Source organism: Pholcus phalangioides, unplaced genomic scaffold (genome assembly GCF_987345545.1).
Source record: "Pholcus phalangioides strain wild (caught in Gottingen) unplaced genomic scaffold, Ppha-v1.0 ptg000004l_1, whole genome shotgun sequence".
NCBI classification, from domain to species: domain Eukaryota; kingdom Metazoa; phylum Arthropoda; class Arachnida; order Araneae; family Pholcidae; genus Pholcus; species Pholcus phalangioides.
Window position 1 is genome coordinate 21,886,464 of NW_028301597.1, and position 20,556 is coordinate 21,907,019.

The following is a 20,556-nucleotide window of genomic DNA, read 5'->3' on the forward strand; positions in this document are numbered from 1 at the left end:
ATGATTCATATGATGAATCGGCAACATATTCCTTTCCAGAAGACTCACAATCACAACTCATTTTGACTTGAAAATGATTAATATAATGAAAAATAGCAACCAGGCGATCAAAATTCTAATCAAGAATGGACTTGGTTCATTATGGCTGTGAAAATTTTATGTATTATTTCACCAGCTGTGAAAACAAACGCCACCTCTGAGAAAGTACGTGAACTACGAACTTGGTTAACTATGGCAGTGAACACAACAGACTTTGCTGCACCTTCTGAGCTAACTATCACTGTTTTTTTTTTAAATGGACTTGGTCTATTATGATTGTGAACCCCTCATATGTTTCAAAATGGGGACGAAAATTCTTAGTAGAACAAAAAAAGAAAAATAATTCCGGAAACCTGAAAAGGAGGATAAAAGGGCGAATTTTCCGAAACAGAAGGACGCGAAAATTAGGATTTCTGGTAACCCTACTAAGGGGCACCAAATATCAAATTCTCTTGATTAAGAACATTCCTATTGGATGTTTCAAATTCTTAAAAGGTTTATTAGATAAATCGAAATATACACTGAAAGAAATTTGTCTGATAGAACTGAAATGTGACGTAACCAATGTTCTACGAGTCATAATTCACGGGAACTCGAATCCAGTGATCGAATCATTGTACCTCGTTGAGACAGCTGTGAGTAGTTCGTTTTTGGTAGATTTCATACGAGCGTGCAGGAAACTCAGGTACTTGAGACTTAACCCCTACTATACTGCAGATGAAGATGCAATACAAGCCGGGGACGTTTTATCTATGTACAACTATCCTTACCATCCCTATCAGAATGAATTTCCGTTGGGTGAGCTTGGAGTCAGCTGCCGCGGACTACGAACACTTAAGCTATCCCACTGCGGGATGGTATCCTGGAATCTGAAAGACCATTACGAATTCCCAGAGATGAAGTCATTCAACGCCAGATACTGTGATTTCCGTGGAATGGACTTGCTCACGCTACTGAGGCATTCTGCGGATCTTAAGGAGTTGTCGGTAAAGAACTGCAAAAACATAGTGTTGACCGATATGTCTATGATCTCATCAGCTAAACTCGAAGTGCTCAAGATCGGGAACACAGATCTCGGAAGTAACTTGAAGTTTTTGGAGGACGCGGTAGGAAAATGGAAACGTTCACTGAGGGTCATTTCTCTCTATGGATTGAAACGTGATATCACCAGTGTTCTGGAATCATTTTTGCGTGATAATCCTCATCCAAAGATCGATACTTTATTGCTCGAGGACTCGCTGGTGAGCAGCATATCATTTTTTAAAACCCTTATACAAGCTTGTAAAAATCTCAGATGTGTGTGTTTTATGCCCTACGGGCTCAGCGGTCACGGACCTAAATTTTTCATAAATCGAAAAGATGTGGAGAAGATTATGCTCATCCGATCGACCAGAAGACATCCAACATATGATCATTAATAAAGAATGTTCGACGATTTTCATCCAGTTGGAAGTAGGAGCATGCTGTCGATGACTTTGTGCCAAATGACTATGATTGGAACAATTATGAGTTCATTTTACAGAATGATTTGAAGAAATTTTTTTTTTGCGACTTTTTGAGCATTTTTTAGAATATTTTTAATTAATTGAAGTTTATTAAATAATGCTTTGAAATCTAGACTAGTCATATTCTTCTGTGAGAAAGTCAGTGTATTCTAACTTGGTGTTTCTTATCCTTCTTTAAAACATGCCCCCCCCCCTTTTGGACAATATCAAGAGGACCACGGGACCCCCCCCCCCTCCCCTAAACTCATCCAAGAGCGAGACCCCCTTGATTGACCCTTATTGACTTGAATTTAGTCAAACTGAACTTTAATGAACGAAAAATTTTTATGCATAAGGTCGATCTGGATCCCGGGGCTCAAGCATGGATCCAAAAGGAAGGAGGAGAGATAAGGAAGATCAGTCCCCTCCCAAAAGCCAAATTATACGACAAAAATTTATCTGTAAAAATTGATGTGTCTCGTATAATAACCAGACGATTCAACTAACCTGCACAATTTATTGTCACTCCTGCAATATCACACTGGATACGCGCTTACAATTGAGCCGAGCTCACTGAGCTTCCTTGTTGTTGGGGTTACTACGCAGGGATATCAATGCAGGGACCCAACATCATAGGTCCCCGACAAAATGATATTCTGACGGGGGCCCCATACTTAGATGGAAAACTGCAGTTTATATATTCGATTATTATCTCGCGGAGATCATGAAACCAGATTTCATCATAGACATTTTTTAACAGCTCTCTGTGGTCCCTTGCCTTTCCTTCATGGCTCCCCTTCACATGATTTTTTTCACCTGTGCCCATTCCCCTAGAACTTCCTGGGAATACAAGGAAGCCATTATTTCCCAAAACTGAGAACCATTGTCTAACTCATCATCTTTAGGGTTATTCACAGTAAATGATCACATCATGTAATTTGATGTATAAGGGTTATTCCTTAAAATTATGAACACTGTCATTTATTTACATGCATATTTTATTTTATCTATGAGCAATATTTCCACCACTACGTTCAGGACCACCCAGTTCCACCAAAAAGTTCCGGAACTTATGTTTTATTACTGAAGAATGAATAAAGATGCAAACTGTTTTAGTAGGTATTTCCTTTGAAGTAACTACCCTGTGCAATTTGAGCATTATTGTCATTGTCGTACAAAGTTGTAAATGCGGATGATGATGTAAATACGAAGATACAAGCTTTTTTGCACATCCTGTAGTGCCTCTGTCGCTATTCGTTCCACCTCTTCGGAACTTGAGAATTATTGCCCCCCCCCCCTTAAGCAAATTCTTGATCCGGTTTAAAAGGAAAAAGTCACATGGGACAAGATCGGGGGGAATAAGCTGGTTGTGGAAGTATCGGAATGTAGTGTTTTGACAGGTAATCTGACATCAAGAGGGACCTGTGTGTCTGCACGTTATCGTGATGGAGCACCAACGACTTGGCCTTTCAAAGATCTTCGGTCGCTTACGTCTCACCGAATCAGGCAGGCTTTTAAGGACTCACGGATCCCTGCTAGTGTAAATATTACTTGTCACAACATCACATTCAGACACTTTCATTACCATTGTATGCCTGCCTTGGACTTTTTCGATGAATCCTCAGAAACCTGCAGACTAAAAATGAAATTAAGGTTTTTAACCAATCAGCAACGACACCGACTTGCAGAATCGGAAAGCAGTGTGCACTATATTCACACCCTAAGGCCAAACTCATAGTGAGGTCACCACGAGGTACGGAGAAAGAAGAGAAAGTGGCCACTCAACGACGTGCGCGACTTGAACAATCATGTTTGTTTTCACCTCGATCTGCCGATCCGATTTTCGCTATCTGCTGATTGATCCGTTTCTCCCTTTTTTTCTTTCCCTCTTCCGTGGAGGGATCATCCCCATCACACCCATCTCTTCTTCCTCCACCCCATGCATTTTTTTCATCCTAGTCGCGATTCTTGGAACTCGTACCTCTTGGTCACCGTACTAGGTGCGCGACCTTAGGCTGCGCTCATACTGGAGCCTAAGGCCACCTGACAGTCAAGTGATTATGAAGCTTTGCTTTTGACTGTGCGTCTGTATACTAACACTAACAAATTCCTTGAACAGATCGTAAAGATCTCTTGTGAATATGTGATGATCAAATAATTGAAGAAAATGGACCAATCAGCAGATACCGAAAATCAGCAGATCGAGGTGAAAACAAACAGGATTTTTCAAGTCATGCACCTCGTTGAGTGGTCTCTTTCTGTTCTTTGTCTCGCTCCTCGAATATGTGCGGTGTAGAACAAAACAATACAGTAAGTTTTTCGTCGCTAGTCTCTATCATGCAGGCGTACCTTGTGGTCACCTCACTATAGTTCGGCCTTAGAGGAAGTATAGAAGATCTCCCTATATATATATGTACCTCCTCTCTCTCTAAAATTCCTCCAGGTACGAGTGCTATTTACGACATAAATTGAGAACTATATTAGTTATGATTAACAATAGATGACAGCAAAATAGTACTAAAATTAGATTGTAACACTACCATGGCGTGGAATTTAGGCCCAAAATTTTCTGTTTGCAAATTTATTCTCTAAAAATTCTATCAATTTTTGTCAACAGTGACAAAAAAAAGGGAAGAAAAACATTGCTGTAACATCATTTCTGAGAAAAATTTTCATCAGAACAAACATAATATATGAACCACTTTCTTAATCCTTTGTACGTTATGTGAAAATCTGAATTTGATTAAACAATTTGAGTTGACATCTGCTCTGATGCCAACTTTTTTTTAAGAATTAATTAATTGGAAAATATCAAAACAATAAATTACTAAAAATAACTTAAAATAAATATTATGTTTTCAATTTATCCACAAAAAAATAGATGTAGAGAAAAAATTAAAAAAAAAAATTTTGTAACAAGTTGGGTTCAAAATGTCCCAGCATTGGAAAGGATTTTTAGAGTGTGTCATATATATGTTATATTGCCTATACCATTCTTAATCAGAGCGAAAATTATGTCTGTATATAATTTACATTAATTTAAACAGCGTGCATATGTATATTTTTGTCTTTTTCCAAGTACGGATGGATCAACCGTGAAATATTCATAGAAGAATGCTTGCATCAGCATAACAGCTACAGAAGTCAACATGGGTGTAGGCCATTGAAACTGTCTTCGACGGTAGGTAATTATTACTGGAATGGTACATAGGTAATATCATCCATAATACTGTTATTACAATATAATAGTTTGAGGTGTTAGCCTACCCGTTCCGGTCCTATTACGATACCAAAAGTATTGGCTCGTATATAAATTTTAATTCCCCCCGCCCCCATTTTTGATTATTCTTCTAATTCATTTCTCCCTAAGCAAAACTTTTAAAATCAAGAAAAACTTCCCTCCTCAAGTAAAACTTTGAAAATGCTCAGATATGAAATATGTAGTCTAAAAATGTTATTTAAACTATCTAAGCTGTTCGACTCTTGAAACTAGAGTTTATTTTTTTTTTAAACTGCAATAATTTTTTGGTTATATTATTTCCGTATATATATATAATTATATATAAACTAAAAGTTGTTCTAGACATAAGAATAACAATGTAAGTGAATACAAAATGTGAAGAAAACAGCTAGACGCGTTTCAGAGCTGTATCAAGATTAACTATATCTTCAGTAGCTAACAAAAGACAAAATAGGGGGAAAACCTATATAGTGGAGGAGGGGGGGTTGTTTAATAGTAATATATATATACGTATATATACAGGGTGATTATAAAAAAACTATCCCGACATATGGGCCCCTAACTATCATACCATTCACAGAAACTGAATTAAATTTTGGCATAAGGTATTTTGAGGTATGCGCTCAAGAATGATATGGAAAACAACAGTGTCACTCTAACAGTTACGGTTACAGTGAGAAAATATCAAATGGCAACACCAAGTTTTTTGTATTGGAATGTGATCTCCATTGTGAAAAACCCTAAATAGCGTTCGAACGGCAACTGTAGCATGAAAATCACCGGCGGTAGATAGGCTAAAAGTGAGGACAACCAATAAGGACAGAGAAGCAGCATAAAATAAAGCATTTTATTGTGTTTCACAAATTTTCCACATGACCTTGTGGAGGACTAATCAGGCTGGGATCTCAGCCGAAGAAACGGTGTGACGAATGAAACGAACATTAATGCTCTGGTGTACGGCAAAGTCCTTCTTACTTTTTCCTTGCCTAGCTCCGGGGATTTTCGTGCTACAGGTGCCATTCCAACGCTATTTAGTGTTTTTCAGTATGGAGATCGCATTCCAATACAAAAAACTTGGTGTTGCCATTTGATATTTTCGAAATTTTCTCACTGTAACCGTAACTGTTAGAGTGACACTGTTGTTTTCCATATCATTCTTGAGCGCATACCTCAAAATACCTTATGCCAAAATTTCATTCAGTTTCTGTGAATGGTATGATAGTTAGGGGCCCATATGTCGGGATAGTTTTTTTATAATCACCCCGTATATATATATATTTTTTTTTTTTTTTGCTATTCCGTCTTTTGTTCGCTACAGAAGAACTGGATATAGTTCCAAAACACACCTAGCTGTTGTTTTCTTCACCTTTTGGGTTTACTTACGTTGTCAGGGACGATTTCTGCATGGGCAACATGGGCATTTGCCCAATGCCCCATGTTTTTTTTTTTTTTTTTTATGGAGAGCCTCAAGTTTCTAATACAGTATATATTTTACTGAAATTCTTCCCAATTTTATTCGTTAAAATTTTGTAAAATCAAAGAATTTTCGCTCTAAATCACATCATACATATTTCCAAAGTACCCATTATTAGAAAATCCTATTAAATATCAATTTTTATATTATACCAATCAGTAATAGACTTTACACAGCATGTACAATGCACCTATTGCAATATTAACTCTGCGACAAAAATATGTTGCAATGTGTCACAGTCTTTTGTTCGATTCCTCAATTTCACATCTTTTTGACCGTAAAATTATTTATGAAACGATGGCAAGAAAATTCGCATGTTTGATCAGCATGAAATCCGCAAATCATGAAGATTCTATGTATTTGTGAAAAGCAAAACTTGATGCATCTGATCTTGCAAACGCTTTTTCAGACAAACTGCAACGATTTCCATCCTCGGTTCAGGTTGGTGACACCATTGCCGCAGATGTTAAATAACGCTAGAGATCTGGAAAAGACATTGCCAAATGTTGGAGTTGGATTGCCAAATGTTGGATTGACAGCATTGAATCATCACTGACAATATCAACAATATCAACAAAATCAAACTATTCTAAAGAAAGATCATTCCTCTTATTAAAAAGGATAAAATCATCAGTTCGCTCAAGTCTTTTACAAGAAAAACTGTCATCTTTTTAGCTTTATTGTGTATTGAAGCTGAGATAACTCAAAAATTAGATTTTGAGATGGCATTATCAAACATTTTTCTCATATGAGAGTGCGAAAAAAAAAGAATTTATTGTAGATATTTTACGGAGAATTTTACATTACATTTCTCATTTAAAATAGTGCATATGTATTTACAAACAACAAGTACTGTATAACTGACGTACTAAACCTCTTCAACCACAGTCGAGGGGCCACCCCAACACCTCTTTTGCACCCATCAAGTTAAAGTAGGGCCCTGTGTACGTTGTTATTCTTATGTCTATTATCTCACCCAAAAGGTAATTTATTTCTAAGAGTTGTTTCTTTGCTTCCAAATGGAGCTTTGCCGGATTTCTCAGGAATGGGCGGATCATCTTGGGAAAAGTGATTATCTCCGTCATCAATATCACACAAGATATGGAGAAAATCTTTACTCTGCATACAGCAGCGACGGCAGCTTCGAAATAACTGGTAACTGTTTATTTTTCCTATTAATACATGAATAATAGCAAATTTCCCTAGACTATTCTCTGTCTTGGAGTCTTTGATGATAGACGATCAGTGACTAACATACAAGGTGCTTCTGCGAGAAGAGCATCCGAAAAGAATAAAAAAAATATGTGATTGATTCTAAACTCAAAATACGTATTGTAAAATATGAAAAATATCTGTAAGAAGAGAGCAATTAAGCTGTGATGGATTAACTCCCGTAAGATGATTGTAATGGGAACTTTTAATCGCTCCGATCAAATAAATGCCAATTAGTGAATAAAATTTCCGCCTGTCTTAACTGTGTCTGTGTCTGTGTGAGGGGGGGGGGGGGTCGACTCTCTTACCTCTCTTGCCCGGTCGAATATTTCTTCCTCTTCACCCCGCTTCTCCTCCTCGCCAAATTCCCCCACAAAGACGTTTTTAAAAAACGTCACCGAAGAATTTACTGCACTATGCAGCTGCATAAGATGGTGGAAAAAAAATTATGGACAGCCGAAAAATCGTCATACCTGGAAAACTTGTTGATGTGAACATATGAAAACTTTAGAGAGATCATTTATTGAACATTGAAAAGACAAAAACTTCCTCTCAGAGAAATTGCGATTCCTAGTCGTGAAATTTCGAGAAGAATTAAAAGATTTAAGACTGTTGATAAAAGCTCCATAAATGAGCCTCGAGAATTATGGACAGACAGCTTGCACAAGAAGGCTTCTTTTACCATCCGTCTCAAAAAAAAGACGATTATTCAGTTTTTAGGTGGAAAAAAAAAAACTCTCCGTGTAATTCAGAACATATACAACTTGCCTTACACACGTTTAACAGTGCCTGATGTGATAAAAAAAATTTGAATGTCTGCTATGCAAAACCGAAGTACAGACTCCCTCCTTATAAAAAAGCACAGAGAAAAACGAAGTGAATTAGCCAAACAGCATGTATCTTTCGGTGCCAAGTGGGATAAGGATGTTTTCTTTGATGAGAAGCAATTCATAGATGGACTCAATGTTTTTAAATATTACTGACTTATTCAATGACAAAGCCATATTTTAGAAATATAGGCATATCAAGACAGTTTCAAAGGAATTTTAATTTTCTGAGGCCCGCCCCTCTCATAACTTTCAGACAGTTTTGTTCCAACAGAACAATGCCCCTGCACATGTTCCAAAGTCCGTAAGTTGTTGGTTTGATGCCGATTCAGGTGGAACCTTTCGAGTCGAGCGGTCATTGAGAAGTTATTTTCTTAATCCTGCAGAGCACTTTCGTTGCATTTGGACTCATATTCTCTTACTGAAGCCATCAAACAAGCTTCGAAGATTGCTACACAGCTAGTTATTTATGGCTTATCTGCTTATCTCAATCAATGACATCCCGAATGATAAAGAGTATAAAGGAAAAAGGTGTCTTTCTTGGTTAAAATCAAACTTTTGTGCAGATAATTTTCAATTGTCCTTATACTTTTTTCCAGGTTTGACCTTTACCATAACTCAACCAGTTTTTTCCTGGATCAGGGTAGCACCGATCAAAATTATTTTCAGTGAAAAATGCCCAGTTCCACTTGCAATTATCACTAAAATTTTCACATATATTTACATCCACAGGTTTCCGAAGTATGGTAATTTTTCGGCTGTCCTTAAACTTTGCTCCACCAACTTCTAAACAAAGCCACGTACTGATGTATCGACTCTAGTTGGCTCTTCGAAAAGCTCTTTATGTTTGAATAACTTTCTTATCTCTAATAAAACTTACTTTTCAAGAAATTTGCCATAAGTATATTCGCAAAACATCCTGCCATATTAAATTTCTTGTCTCTTTCCAGGTCGAGATCCCGTAGATTCTTGGTACTCCGAGCAATGTTTCTACCATTTTGACGAGCCCGTAACTTTGGAAACTATTTTAAGAACAGGTAGCTTCGTCGAAGAAGTTTTGTATTTTAACTGAATACTTTGCGGATTTTATTAATTTGATGCATTTTTCGATCGACACATTCACTTAAAACACTTTCGTGCGTGCCCCCTAACGCGGCCTCTTTCCTGTATTTTTCCCCCCGATTTCTTTCGCAGGTCATTTCACCCAAGTCATATGGAAATCCAGCAGAGAGCTCGGCGTTGGAATCAGTAAGAGTCGCACTGAAAGGGTTTATGTTGTCGCAAACTACGAACCAGCTGGTAATCTTTTGCATAGGTTTGAAGAAAATGTACAGAAGAAATCCTCCGGCAATCTGTCCGCTCCCAGACTCTATATAAGAAGGATATCGAGCCGTAGATTGTCAAAGTACAGTTTCAGTCAATCGAGTCTCGGCTGTAGTTGTTGAATTCGACACGACCACGTCCTTCGGGGCAATGTTTGTTTGTTTCATTTCTTATTTCATGTTGGGCTATTCGAGAACAGAGCCTGGTCCTGTTCGGTTCTATCGTTGTTGAATCGTGAAAAAATCTATTCTTTCTTAAAGTTATTTCTTTCCATGAACTTCAGAAAAAACGAGAATTCCCCTTGGCTAGGTTGGCGAGGGCAGCTCTTGGGGCATGTGACCGCACGGGGCGCCAGATCCACGTTCTAAGGACGAAAAAAGCTTTACGAAGGTATCGTGCTGGCTGATGCGAAGATAAATGCAGGAAAAAAAATTCAACTACTTTTTCGGGGAATCGAACCCACGTCTTTTCACTTACAGGATGAGCGCGCTAGACCATACGCTACAAAGGCAAAGAATCTTTTCTCCTTAGTACTCGTGTGCGCTGAACGGGAATCTACACGGACAGCCAGACCTAACTCAGTACAGTCCCGTTCTGCGCACACGAGCTCTAAGGGGAGAGGATTCGTTGCTTTCGTAGCTTAGTGGTCTAGCGCACTCATCCGGTGAGTGAGAGGATGTGGGTCCGATTTCCTGCAAAGGCCGTTGAATTTTCTTTCTTGGATTTATCTTCGCATCAGCCAGCTGTTGATACCTTGAAAAAAAAAAGTTTAAAAAAGAAAAAATTAAGCAGGCGGTGGAGAGCTATAAATTTTGTATTTTCCTTAAAAAGTTCATGAAAATAAAACATTTCGGACAATCTGTTTTCAATGTGAATGTTTTCATTCTACCTCAAATTGTAAAAAATGAAATGTTATATACGGTTCATCTAATTTTTGTACACAGAAAATAAATTTCCATAAAATTCTTTTGAGGTGTTTTATTACATTATAGATTCGTCTTTAACATCACTCATACCCATGACCAGGTCTACAAAGATTTCCAGGCTTATAAATTTAATTTTAAATAAATTTAGAACAAAAAGTTTAAAAGTTAAAAAACTATATAAAGGGTAATCCCACCCAAGCTAATATCCTGTCACCATTATTCTTATGGAGTAAATAGGTCAGAAGTAGTAATTGAAATTTTTAGTTCTTTGAATCTAAGGAAAATGGCTCCCTCGCAGGGATTCTTAACCCTAAGGCTGCAGTTATACTGGAGCGAAGAGATACGAGGGCGACTAGGAACGAAAAATGCATCGGGGTGGAGGAAGAGACGTCTGTGCATACTGAAAGAGAAAAAGTATAGAGAAAATAGCTGGGTTCTGAAATGTAAAGGGTGTGGTGATAATTTGTTTAGCCGAGGCCTATATATATATAAGATGCCTCTGCAGAAACGACCAATCAGCAGATAGCGAAATTCCCCCACGAGGTGAAAACAAACACCGTTGTGTTCGAATCCCGCACCTCGTTGAGTGCCTTTCTCTTCCTCTCGAGAATGGGCGTGGCGGCATACACCCACACCCCCAGCATCAGAGGTGAAGTTGACTGATCTAATGTATATATACATGAATTGACATCATCATCATCATCGTGCCCCCCCCCAGACTTCCAAGTCTATTTCCGCCTATGCCCGAAATGTTTTTAAAACTTTCTCATATCAGCAACCCAGATACCGCATGGGCGGGGCGTGGGGGGATGCCCCCCCCCCCACCCATCGTCAAAGGTGAAGTTGACTGATCTAATGTATATATGAATTGACATCATCAACGTGCCCCTCCCATCCAGACTTCAGAATCTACCCCGCCTATGAGATACCGTTGTAACGTTTTCCTCCCCCCACTCTGTCAATCAACTGTCAGTGGGAGGGTTCAGTTTTTATTCTAAGTCTGATAATAGAAGGGGAGAGAAAGGATTTTTTCCTTTCGAGGTAGTTATACGATTAAGCAGCATATGATGCACAGTATAAATATAACAGAAAAAAGGTTTTTATTTCTCTTGATCTTTTTATTATTATTTTATGTTGGGATGTATCAACTCGCGCAATCGAAAACAAAAATATTCTTGAAAACAGATGGCAATTTCTAGGTGGTTTCGTGATTTCTACTGTGGCAGTTATAATGCGGATCAGAAAAATTTTAAAAACTGCTTCAAGGGTTAATCAGGGGTCCACGGATACTATAAATCTTCAGACAGATGTCAGGAGTCCATAAGCTTGGATGAGAAAGCAACTATGCAACCGATTGCTCTAACACTGCCATATACTGTATAACGTATTGTAAAGTGGTCCATGTGTTTTATTGTGGCCGGGGCATGGCAGACTGTGATATTGGTACAAAAAGTTAGGAAATGCTGCTTCTCACCTACTCACAAACATTCAATCAAAAAGTAATTATAATAAATTAATTCCACCATCAAATATGCAGCAGGTATCATACCAATTTATTGAAAATCATATACATCTTTTCTTCACAACTTTGAAAACTTAAATAAAAAATAAACGAGATCTATAATAATAATCTCTAAATACTGATTTTTGAAAGAAACTGATTCCTCACATACATTTTTTTTCACGATCAATTTACATTGTGATAGTCATATAGTTGAACCTGAAAAACAAACCTGTTCATGTACATAAAATATATTGATATATAATAGCCCATTCAGATTATTAATATGCATATAATTAGGTTTAACCAATAAATTTGAAAATTTACTCATCAGTTTGCATGGTATTCACACTGTTCAAACCATCGATAACACGATTCAGCAAACTGATGACTTAATACATAGCATAAGTTACTTTAAAATTGTCAACTATAGCTTCACAAAAGTCGAACGTTTGTGAAACACTACAAAATTGAATTTACAAATACTCTGATCATGGTTTTTTCAAAAAAAACTTTACTAAACACAAAAAAAGTTGTCACTGTTAACAATTTTTCAATTGTTCCTCTACAGGATAACTCAAAATTCATGCGACAAAGGGGTAATATAAGACATGACTTGTGGTAGAATTTGCATTACCCAGGTTACACCATGCGAAGGCCTCCTACATTACAATACACTGTACCCTTGAATGGTTGATTGCACTTATTGCAGAAAATCCATCAGAGAAATATGATATTTACTTTTGGTGAAGTGCTATTGTGCACTCTAAAAACACCCTCTACCACCTTTGCTATTGTGATTGGACCACACATTCTATGACCAAAAATGCTTGTTTAGGAGTCTTCATCATGCTTATCACTTCATAAAGTTTGTCCCACGAATTTAGAATCATTCTGTAGTAAACAAGCTCTATTGTCAAAAGTTATTGTTAAGTTCAATGAACAGGTTCAACTGTGTATATATATCTATTTCATGAAAATACATTTTTCAGCAATGCCTCAATTTCACAGGGTTAAGTACCGAGTTTACAGTAAGTACATATTCACATTATCCAGACAGCTATAACACTGTCATTTCGATCAAGTACACAACATTATACAAATATGAGATCTGTAGTCACAAATAGATGCGATTCAGATATAATTCTATAGATATATACCGCACTCAATACTTTACTTTTTTTTAAAGAATGGGGGGGAACACAATGCAGGTAATTTGAAATGTTTTGTTTCTTAAATTGGACAACTTTCATTAAAAATCAAGAATAAAGGACCTCCACCGGTTGCCTGATTTGATTGTGATCCAAAAATAACTTTGTATCAGTTTCACAGTGTGGAAAAAAAACCATCAAATCATTTACCATTTGATCAATTACTATATTACACTAATATAGTGCACGTTACATTAAATGCAAAAGAGACAGAGAAAATTTTAATTTCTCAACCTGGTGGCTTATTTGCTCAAGTAGGATTCTATGTTATTACCACTGTCTCCTATATTCATGTTTAAAGCTCAATGAACTTAAAAAAATACTGCATATGTAATCATACAAACTGAAATATAACCTTGCAAGCTAGAATCTAAACCATCAATGCAAATTTACAAATGCACTCTGGCCATTCAGCTATTTATTACTCTTATTTGCATTCACTCCAAAGAACTATTTTCCCCCCAAGATGTTTAATTAAACAGGAAACCTGTATATCAAAGCTGATCCTGAATAAACACTCATTCGTGATTCTTTTTCTAAAAATAAAAAAAAAAATCAAGAATTAACCTCTTTCCTTACAAAGACGAAATATCTTATACTAGAGTAGCTAAAAGAAATACTTTAGAGCTCTTGCTCTGGTTTCCCCCCCCCCCTCCATCATTGCTACTTTTTGTTGACAAATCCGTGAAAGGAATTCAATCTTTTTTCTTTTCTCCCTCCTAATGGTTTAACAAGGAAAAAAATGTATTACATACACACGGGATGCTGGAAAGGGGAGAGAACGGAAAAAGCTGCTCCACTCATCTTTCTTCCTTTTTTACTTTATACATGTTAATGAAGATAACAGTTTATGAGACAGCGCCGAAGTGGCATGGTGGTAAGATGTTCGTCTACCACTGTGAAGGTTGCTGTCACAGTCCTGGGTACAAATCCAAGGGATGATATAGATAAGATATTTTCCCTAACAAACTTGAGGCGGCCACAATAGACAGTGCATTCATTTCCAACCCATCTCATTAATGGCAGTAAATTATAATATGGCCAGAGTTGGTGTTTGGTGAAATAGTTTATGAGACAAATTGCTGGTAATTCAATCGTAAATTTTCAAATTTGTATCCCAAACCCTGTATATAGAGATACAGCCAATTTTAACAGTATTATTCTCTGCACAGAATTATTGTGTGACTTTTTCCTCCTACTCCAGCCATATATGAGACATAACTTATCCCACACCATAACTTTACCACAGTCCCAATGCAAATACTTCAAATAAATTCAAATATTATGCAATATAAATCTAATAGAGGATAATTGATCCACTTGCCTTAATGTGGCGTATAAAAGTGACTAAAATAATCCTATAAATGAAATTTAAAAAATAAATGTGTGCGCTATTTCTTGAACCTTTATGCATTTTGAAAAAAATCTCGTACGTCAAATTGAAAAAAAAAAGTGGGGGGTTTTCTGTTGAAAGAGAATTTTTTAAATGTGATGCGCACACATACACACATATAACTCTCATAGAAATATCTATTTTTTTCTGACAATCTAAACAAGAAATCTTCCAAAAACTATAAAATACAAACTTTATTTTAAAGTGTTTGTGCTCAACCCATAACCCAGTGGTTCTCAAACTTTTGTCACCCGCGGCTCCCTTGCCCAATTCATAATTTATCTGCAGCTTTCCAGAATAGCTTGAGGTGGATATTTTCCAATATAAAAGAACCACTTCAAAGAATAAATAGGCATACAGAATCAATATTTCCAGCTTACCATGATGCCCCTGGGAAAGATGGTGATGCCTCTAGGAGCCATTACACACACTTTGAAAAACACTGCTTTAACCCATGGAGGCATCTGATGTGGTCAGCAACCCCCCCAGAAAAAACCTTAATATGAATGACTATTTATCAAAAAATATGAAAACCTTCAACTGCTGAACTCTCACAAAATGTTTACCATCCATATTCCATAATTTTTCTATTTCTCAAAATGTAACTACAGACTACAAATTTCCAATACTTAGGACATGACTGTCAGTAACAGATTGCAAACCATCTTGCGCTCAAGTTATAGTTTCTACCATTCATGTTAAAAGGTCTATGAAAGGCTTACATCAAATTCAAACAGAAAAAATGGTCCCATGGAAAACAATCTTTATTACAGTGATTTTTGGTAAATAAGCCGCTGGGATGTATAAACCACCTACAAAAAATATCCAAAGGAAAAACAAAGTTTTCATAAAAATGCTGTGGCTTTTTAATCCTCGCAGCTTTCTATTCGTTCAAGAACTAAAAACAAAATACAAATTGGATAAATTCCTTGCATTTAAATTACCTTCTCTCTGCTTTCTTTGAAAATCTTATATTACTGATTAAACATTAGACATTCCTGGAGCGAAAACATTAACATGCATTGGAATCCATTGAAATTAAAACACAAAAAAAAAAGTTACTGAATAGGACACAGCTTTGAATTAGCTTCAGGAGCTAAAAATTCACTTAAAAAGCTAAATAATTTGTGGCTTTATATATATATATATATATCACAGGGAATCTCAGTGATAAAAAATTTTATCCTTACTGTTACTTCAATGAGCAAAATCCCCCTCCCAACTAGTCACCAAATCACTTGAATAAAACTTATAAAGTTAAACATCACTGCTTTATAAAACAGACTGTTTAGGTTAACTGACTTCAAATTTTGACAGTACATTCAACCACTACAGTGAAGCCTCACTATAACGATACTCGATATGATAAATCCCTCTACAATGATATTTTTTCGAATCTTGTTTGGAACTGCCTATAGTCTAAAGTTAAACTTCTTTCAATACAATGATGTTCTTTATATCGGAGGAGATTGTAAAAAACTGTTACGATAATTTTCATATTTCCACTCAAAATCAAATTCAATATGTTTTTAAATCCTACACCAGTTTTTGTTCTTTTGAGGAAAATTAATAACATGGGCATTTTGCACTATCTACTCTCCCTCTGAAAGTGTTAATGAAATTGCCATGAAGCTACTTTTTGTGTAATACACAAAAATATTGAGAGGGAAGCTACTTTACAGGGTGAAACAATTAACTGAATTTTATTCAACTAATCAATTAGAATTTTTTACTGCTATACAATAAATACTTATAAATATATTTTATAGTGATAACTGACAATGTCAACTGATAAGAAATGCCCACAACATATAAATTTGACCACACCTGATGATAACACTACCTCTTGATATGTAATGGTAATGTCATCACGATAGACCCAATTAATGGTATATAATTTCCTCTACAACCCTTTCTTTTTCTTGGTCCACAGAGTATCGTTGTATCCAGGTTTCACTGTAACTCAAAAAAAAAAAAACACAGTACTAGCATTGCTTTTAATAGAGAGGGAAAAAAAATCATTTCCGAATTATAGATACTATATTTCTGATAGAAATTTTTTTTTTAATTAATGCATAAAAAAATGTCATATTTTTAAATAAGCAGGAAAAAAAACATTAACAATTATAATGACACACGAAAGAGAATACTGTCCAAAATAGCAAATCACATTTTTTGTTAATTTAGACTGATTGAATACTTAAAGCAAAAAATAGTATTACTTGTTGCTCCCTTGTAATTCACATCATATAAGAAACACATCTTTTTTTTACAACAGCTTTCCAGCTAACTTACAAGTGGTTTACAAGCTATTAGGCCATGGTCTAAGGCATTTTCTTAACAGCTTTCCAGCTGTTGTTTAAAAAAAGGCTTTTATAGTTCTTAAAAAAATACTGAAATAAGGAAATGGGGAAAAAAATGTTTAACCATGTTCAGTTTTACTTGTCCAATAGTTTTACTGAAAAGCCCAAAAATTTAATGTCAATAAAATTATTTGGTCTTTATAATAAGTCGACTTGTTTAAGAAAAATACTTCTAAGAAAATAGTTCTGATAAATTGTGTTTAAGTATTTTGTGGCAAAATTTGTAATAAAACCAGTAAGAAATTTAAAAAAAAAATTTATCTCCTTTGGGAGAGATTAAAAAAAAGGTGATACTGAAAAAAAATTAATTTAACTAATACAAAATATAAACTTTCTAAGAGTTTTTGAAATTTGTAACAACAGACCAACCTGTTATAATACTGTACTTCTGAATCATAGATTTAGCATAAACCTCACTAGTATAACATTTGATGGAGAAAAAACAAACTTAGTTTTCCTTAGTTACAAACTATACCGATTCAGATAACATATTTCATAAATAACTTTGTTCAAACATATATTATTATCTTAACCTCTCAGGGAAAATGCTGCAGATAATATGCAACAGACAAAAATCTGCACTAGGAAATTTAGATTTTTTCACCTTATAATCTGTGAATTATATGCAGGAAAATTACAGTATATGTAGGAAACAAATACAGTAAAAGTCTGATGTAATGAATACAGCTTATAACAATGCCCCCTATTGCATATGATTCGCAAGTGATTGTCAAAAAACTGATATTGAAGATACATATCGCTTCATAACGAGAAGTCAGTTACAACAGCAACTTTTCCCTCAACTGCTAGCTGTCATTATAACCAACTTTTACAGCACATTTTTTAATGAACTATCTATTAGTAAATCTGCTTAGTGCGACATATTGTCGCAGTAAAGCCAGGTTTCTTAGGGGTAGGTTTTCTGTGCTGCGTGCAACATGAATCCCTGTCCACTCACCAACAGGAAAAGAGGTACAACTGTTTTCCAACAGAGAGCAACACTGCAGTGCTTTACGTCAGGTGTGATTGGCCGACTGCTTCTAGAGGAGTCAAATGCGTGGTGCGCTGCATGGTTTTTCTTTCATCGCTGATCTTCTCTTCACTTTCGTTGTGTTTTATTGCCCTTTCTTTCTGTCTTCCTCTTTTATTGTGTAAAATGCAAAAAATATGTGACTACAGAACAGATGATATGCCATGCTAGGCAAACACAAATGCATACCGTGATAAAGTTACACATTCCTGCCGCCGTGAAATAATCCTATTCTGTTCACGCAGTGCAGAAAAACGGTTCCTAGGAAAACCTGGCTGAACTGATCACAACCTAGCTCCAGTTTGGAAACCAATGTTATAACAAAAACTAGCCATTTTTTATTATTAGCCATCATTAGCCAGTCTTCCTTGACTTGAAATGTTCTCATATACTGTGCTATAAATATTTACACAATTTTCCAGTATGTATAAATGTGCAGAAAACTATATTTTGTACTCGAGAATAACAAAAAGCGATAACTGAGAATGATCATAATACAATATAAGCATATGACGAAGATTATATAAACAGTAAATAATATAACTGCATTAGAGTATAAATCACAAAATATTAAAGCTCGACCCAACCGGTCTCTAAAAACGAAGTAAACATACCAATACACACAAGAATATATACTTTTTTTCCACACTGCCCACATAAAATGCAAAGCAATACAATACCTGAAAATGTATTGACTATAAAAAAATGCTTCACTTATAATAAAAAAAAATATCTATAAGCAAATAATATATTGATAGTTGACTAGTACAAACTAAAAGCCAATTAATACCTAAAAACTTAGAAGGAAAAAAAACTACACCCAAAACATACACCAATTACATATACACTATATATACAAAAAAAGCAAATTTATTAACTGTTCAATTTTATTTTTGATGTAGATGCAATATATAGAGAGCAAACTAAATGTCATTCATCGTACTTTCCATGACCTACCTTTCTTATGTAATACACAGATGTCAAAGGCTAAAACTCAAGATTTATACAACTAATACAACATTGTACTGAATCTGGAATCATGATAGGGATTGAAGTGATCGGGGAAAAAAAAAGAGAGAAAGACGTACAAAGTATAATGCCACTGGTATTCCATTAATGAACAATGAAGTAGCCAGAGTTTTGACTAAACGTACTGGAATGAGGAGCACAGGAAATGAAACTTTTTCATAGCTAATTTCACATATCTACGTAGAAACACAACAAAAGAAAACATAACACAACTAAAAAACTGATGCAATTAAGCCCCCAACTTATGCAGTTTTAATCTTTTATTAACAGTGGCAATACTTCTAAAAACAACTTCATTTAAATGTTTATATACCGTTCACATGGCAACAGTCATGATGGCGTTGACAGGATGTGTAAAATTAACTTTAATGAGTCCCCTGGAAATGTTTGAGAGCTTTATCTTTGTGTTTTTGTGTTGTGCAGTATTTTATTTTAAATAGTAATAGGTAGAAGTCATTTTGTGTAAAAAAGCCAGACATTGCATTTTTATTATTTTCTCATTACAGTGGACACTGAATTTTATGAACCTCTAATTTACAAACATGACATATTTTTACAAACAATTCCTCTGATCCCAGACAATATGCCATTTCTTTGAATGTTTTTCCCATTTTACAAACTATGTGTTTTTGATGAATTTGTAAAAATGAGCATAGACTATATCAGAGGTCTTCAATCTTTTTATACTCATGAGCACTGCCTGCACCCATCATCAAAAGAGCAGTCTAATGGAAAAAACTGGCATTATGAATGCATAAATTCAGGATTATTTCTATAATTGAATGGAATGAGTACAAGGTGTTTGAGACGTTGATCAAATGCTTGCGAGCATGAAACAGGACACAAGCATTGAGCACTTTGGGAGCTTCAGAGAGCACCATGGAGCTTGCGAGTAACTGGTTGAAGATGCCTGCTGTATATCAATTACAATTAATTAAACGAAATTTATCTCATTATTGATGTTTTCATACTAAAGGAAAAAACACATTTTCATTAATAAAATATGTCAGATTTTGGGCTGTACAGACAACCCAAACAGACAATCATAAATATATTCATAAATTCATTTTATCAGCCTGAAATCTTTCTTTTATGGTGATTTTTTCTTTAATAACATTTTTTTTTATAATTGTTCTAAAGCTATTTTCCATTCTTCTATGCCCATTTTGCGTCAGAAATCCCACCATGAAAATTAAAACTGTTGAAAAAATTCATGGGAATGTTAATTTAAGATCCAGAGGGTTAAAATTATGTTTTTATTTTACAATGAATAAAAAAGCAATAAAATGCAAAGATGAATATAACATCCAAATATGCATTCTTGTTGTATTTGGATGTTGTGCTCATCTTTTTTTGAATAATAATATACTAACCATGTTAAATTATAGAAAAGTTTTCTTAGTTCAATAAAAATGCTTTTCTTTTGTAGCAATCAATATACATATATATTTTTTTAATATTCACAATATGGGAAGAATTCATGGTCGTTTCAGACAGAAATTT

The 20,556-nt window shown here is 35.3% G+C and overlaps 1 protein-coding gene across 1 annotated transcript in view; it reads left to right on the top strand.

Moving 5' to 3' along the window:
- The window catches only part of LOC149086752 (uncharacterized), a 30,123-nt gene extending 19,613 nt beyond the window's left edge, over positions 1-10,510 (top strand). The window contains exons 8-11 of the mRNA XM_089231886.1: positions 4,603-4,704; positions 7,264-7,393; positions 9,228-9,314; positions 9,472-10,510. Coding sequence (XP_089088012.1) covers positions 4,603-4,704; positions 7,264-7,393; positions 9,228-9,314; positions 9,472-9,722 — 570 coding nt within the window. The 3' untranslated portion in view covers positions 9,723-10,510. The remainder of the gene's footprint in view (positions 1-4,602; positions 4,705-7,263; positions 7,394-9,227; positions 9,315-9,471) is intronic.
- Positions 10,511-20,556: the final 10,046 nt, after the last annotated feature.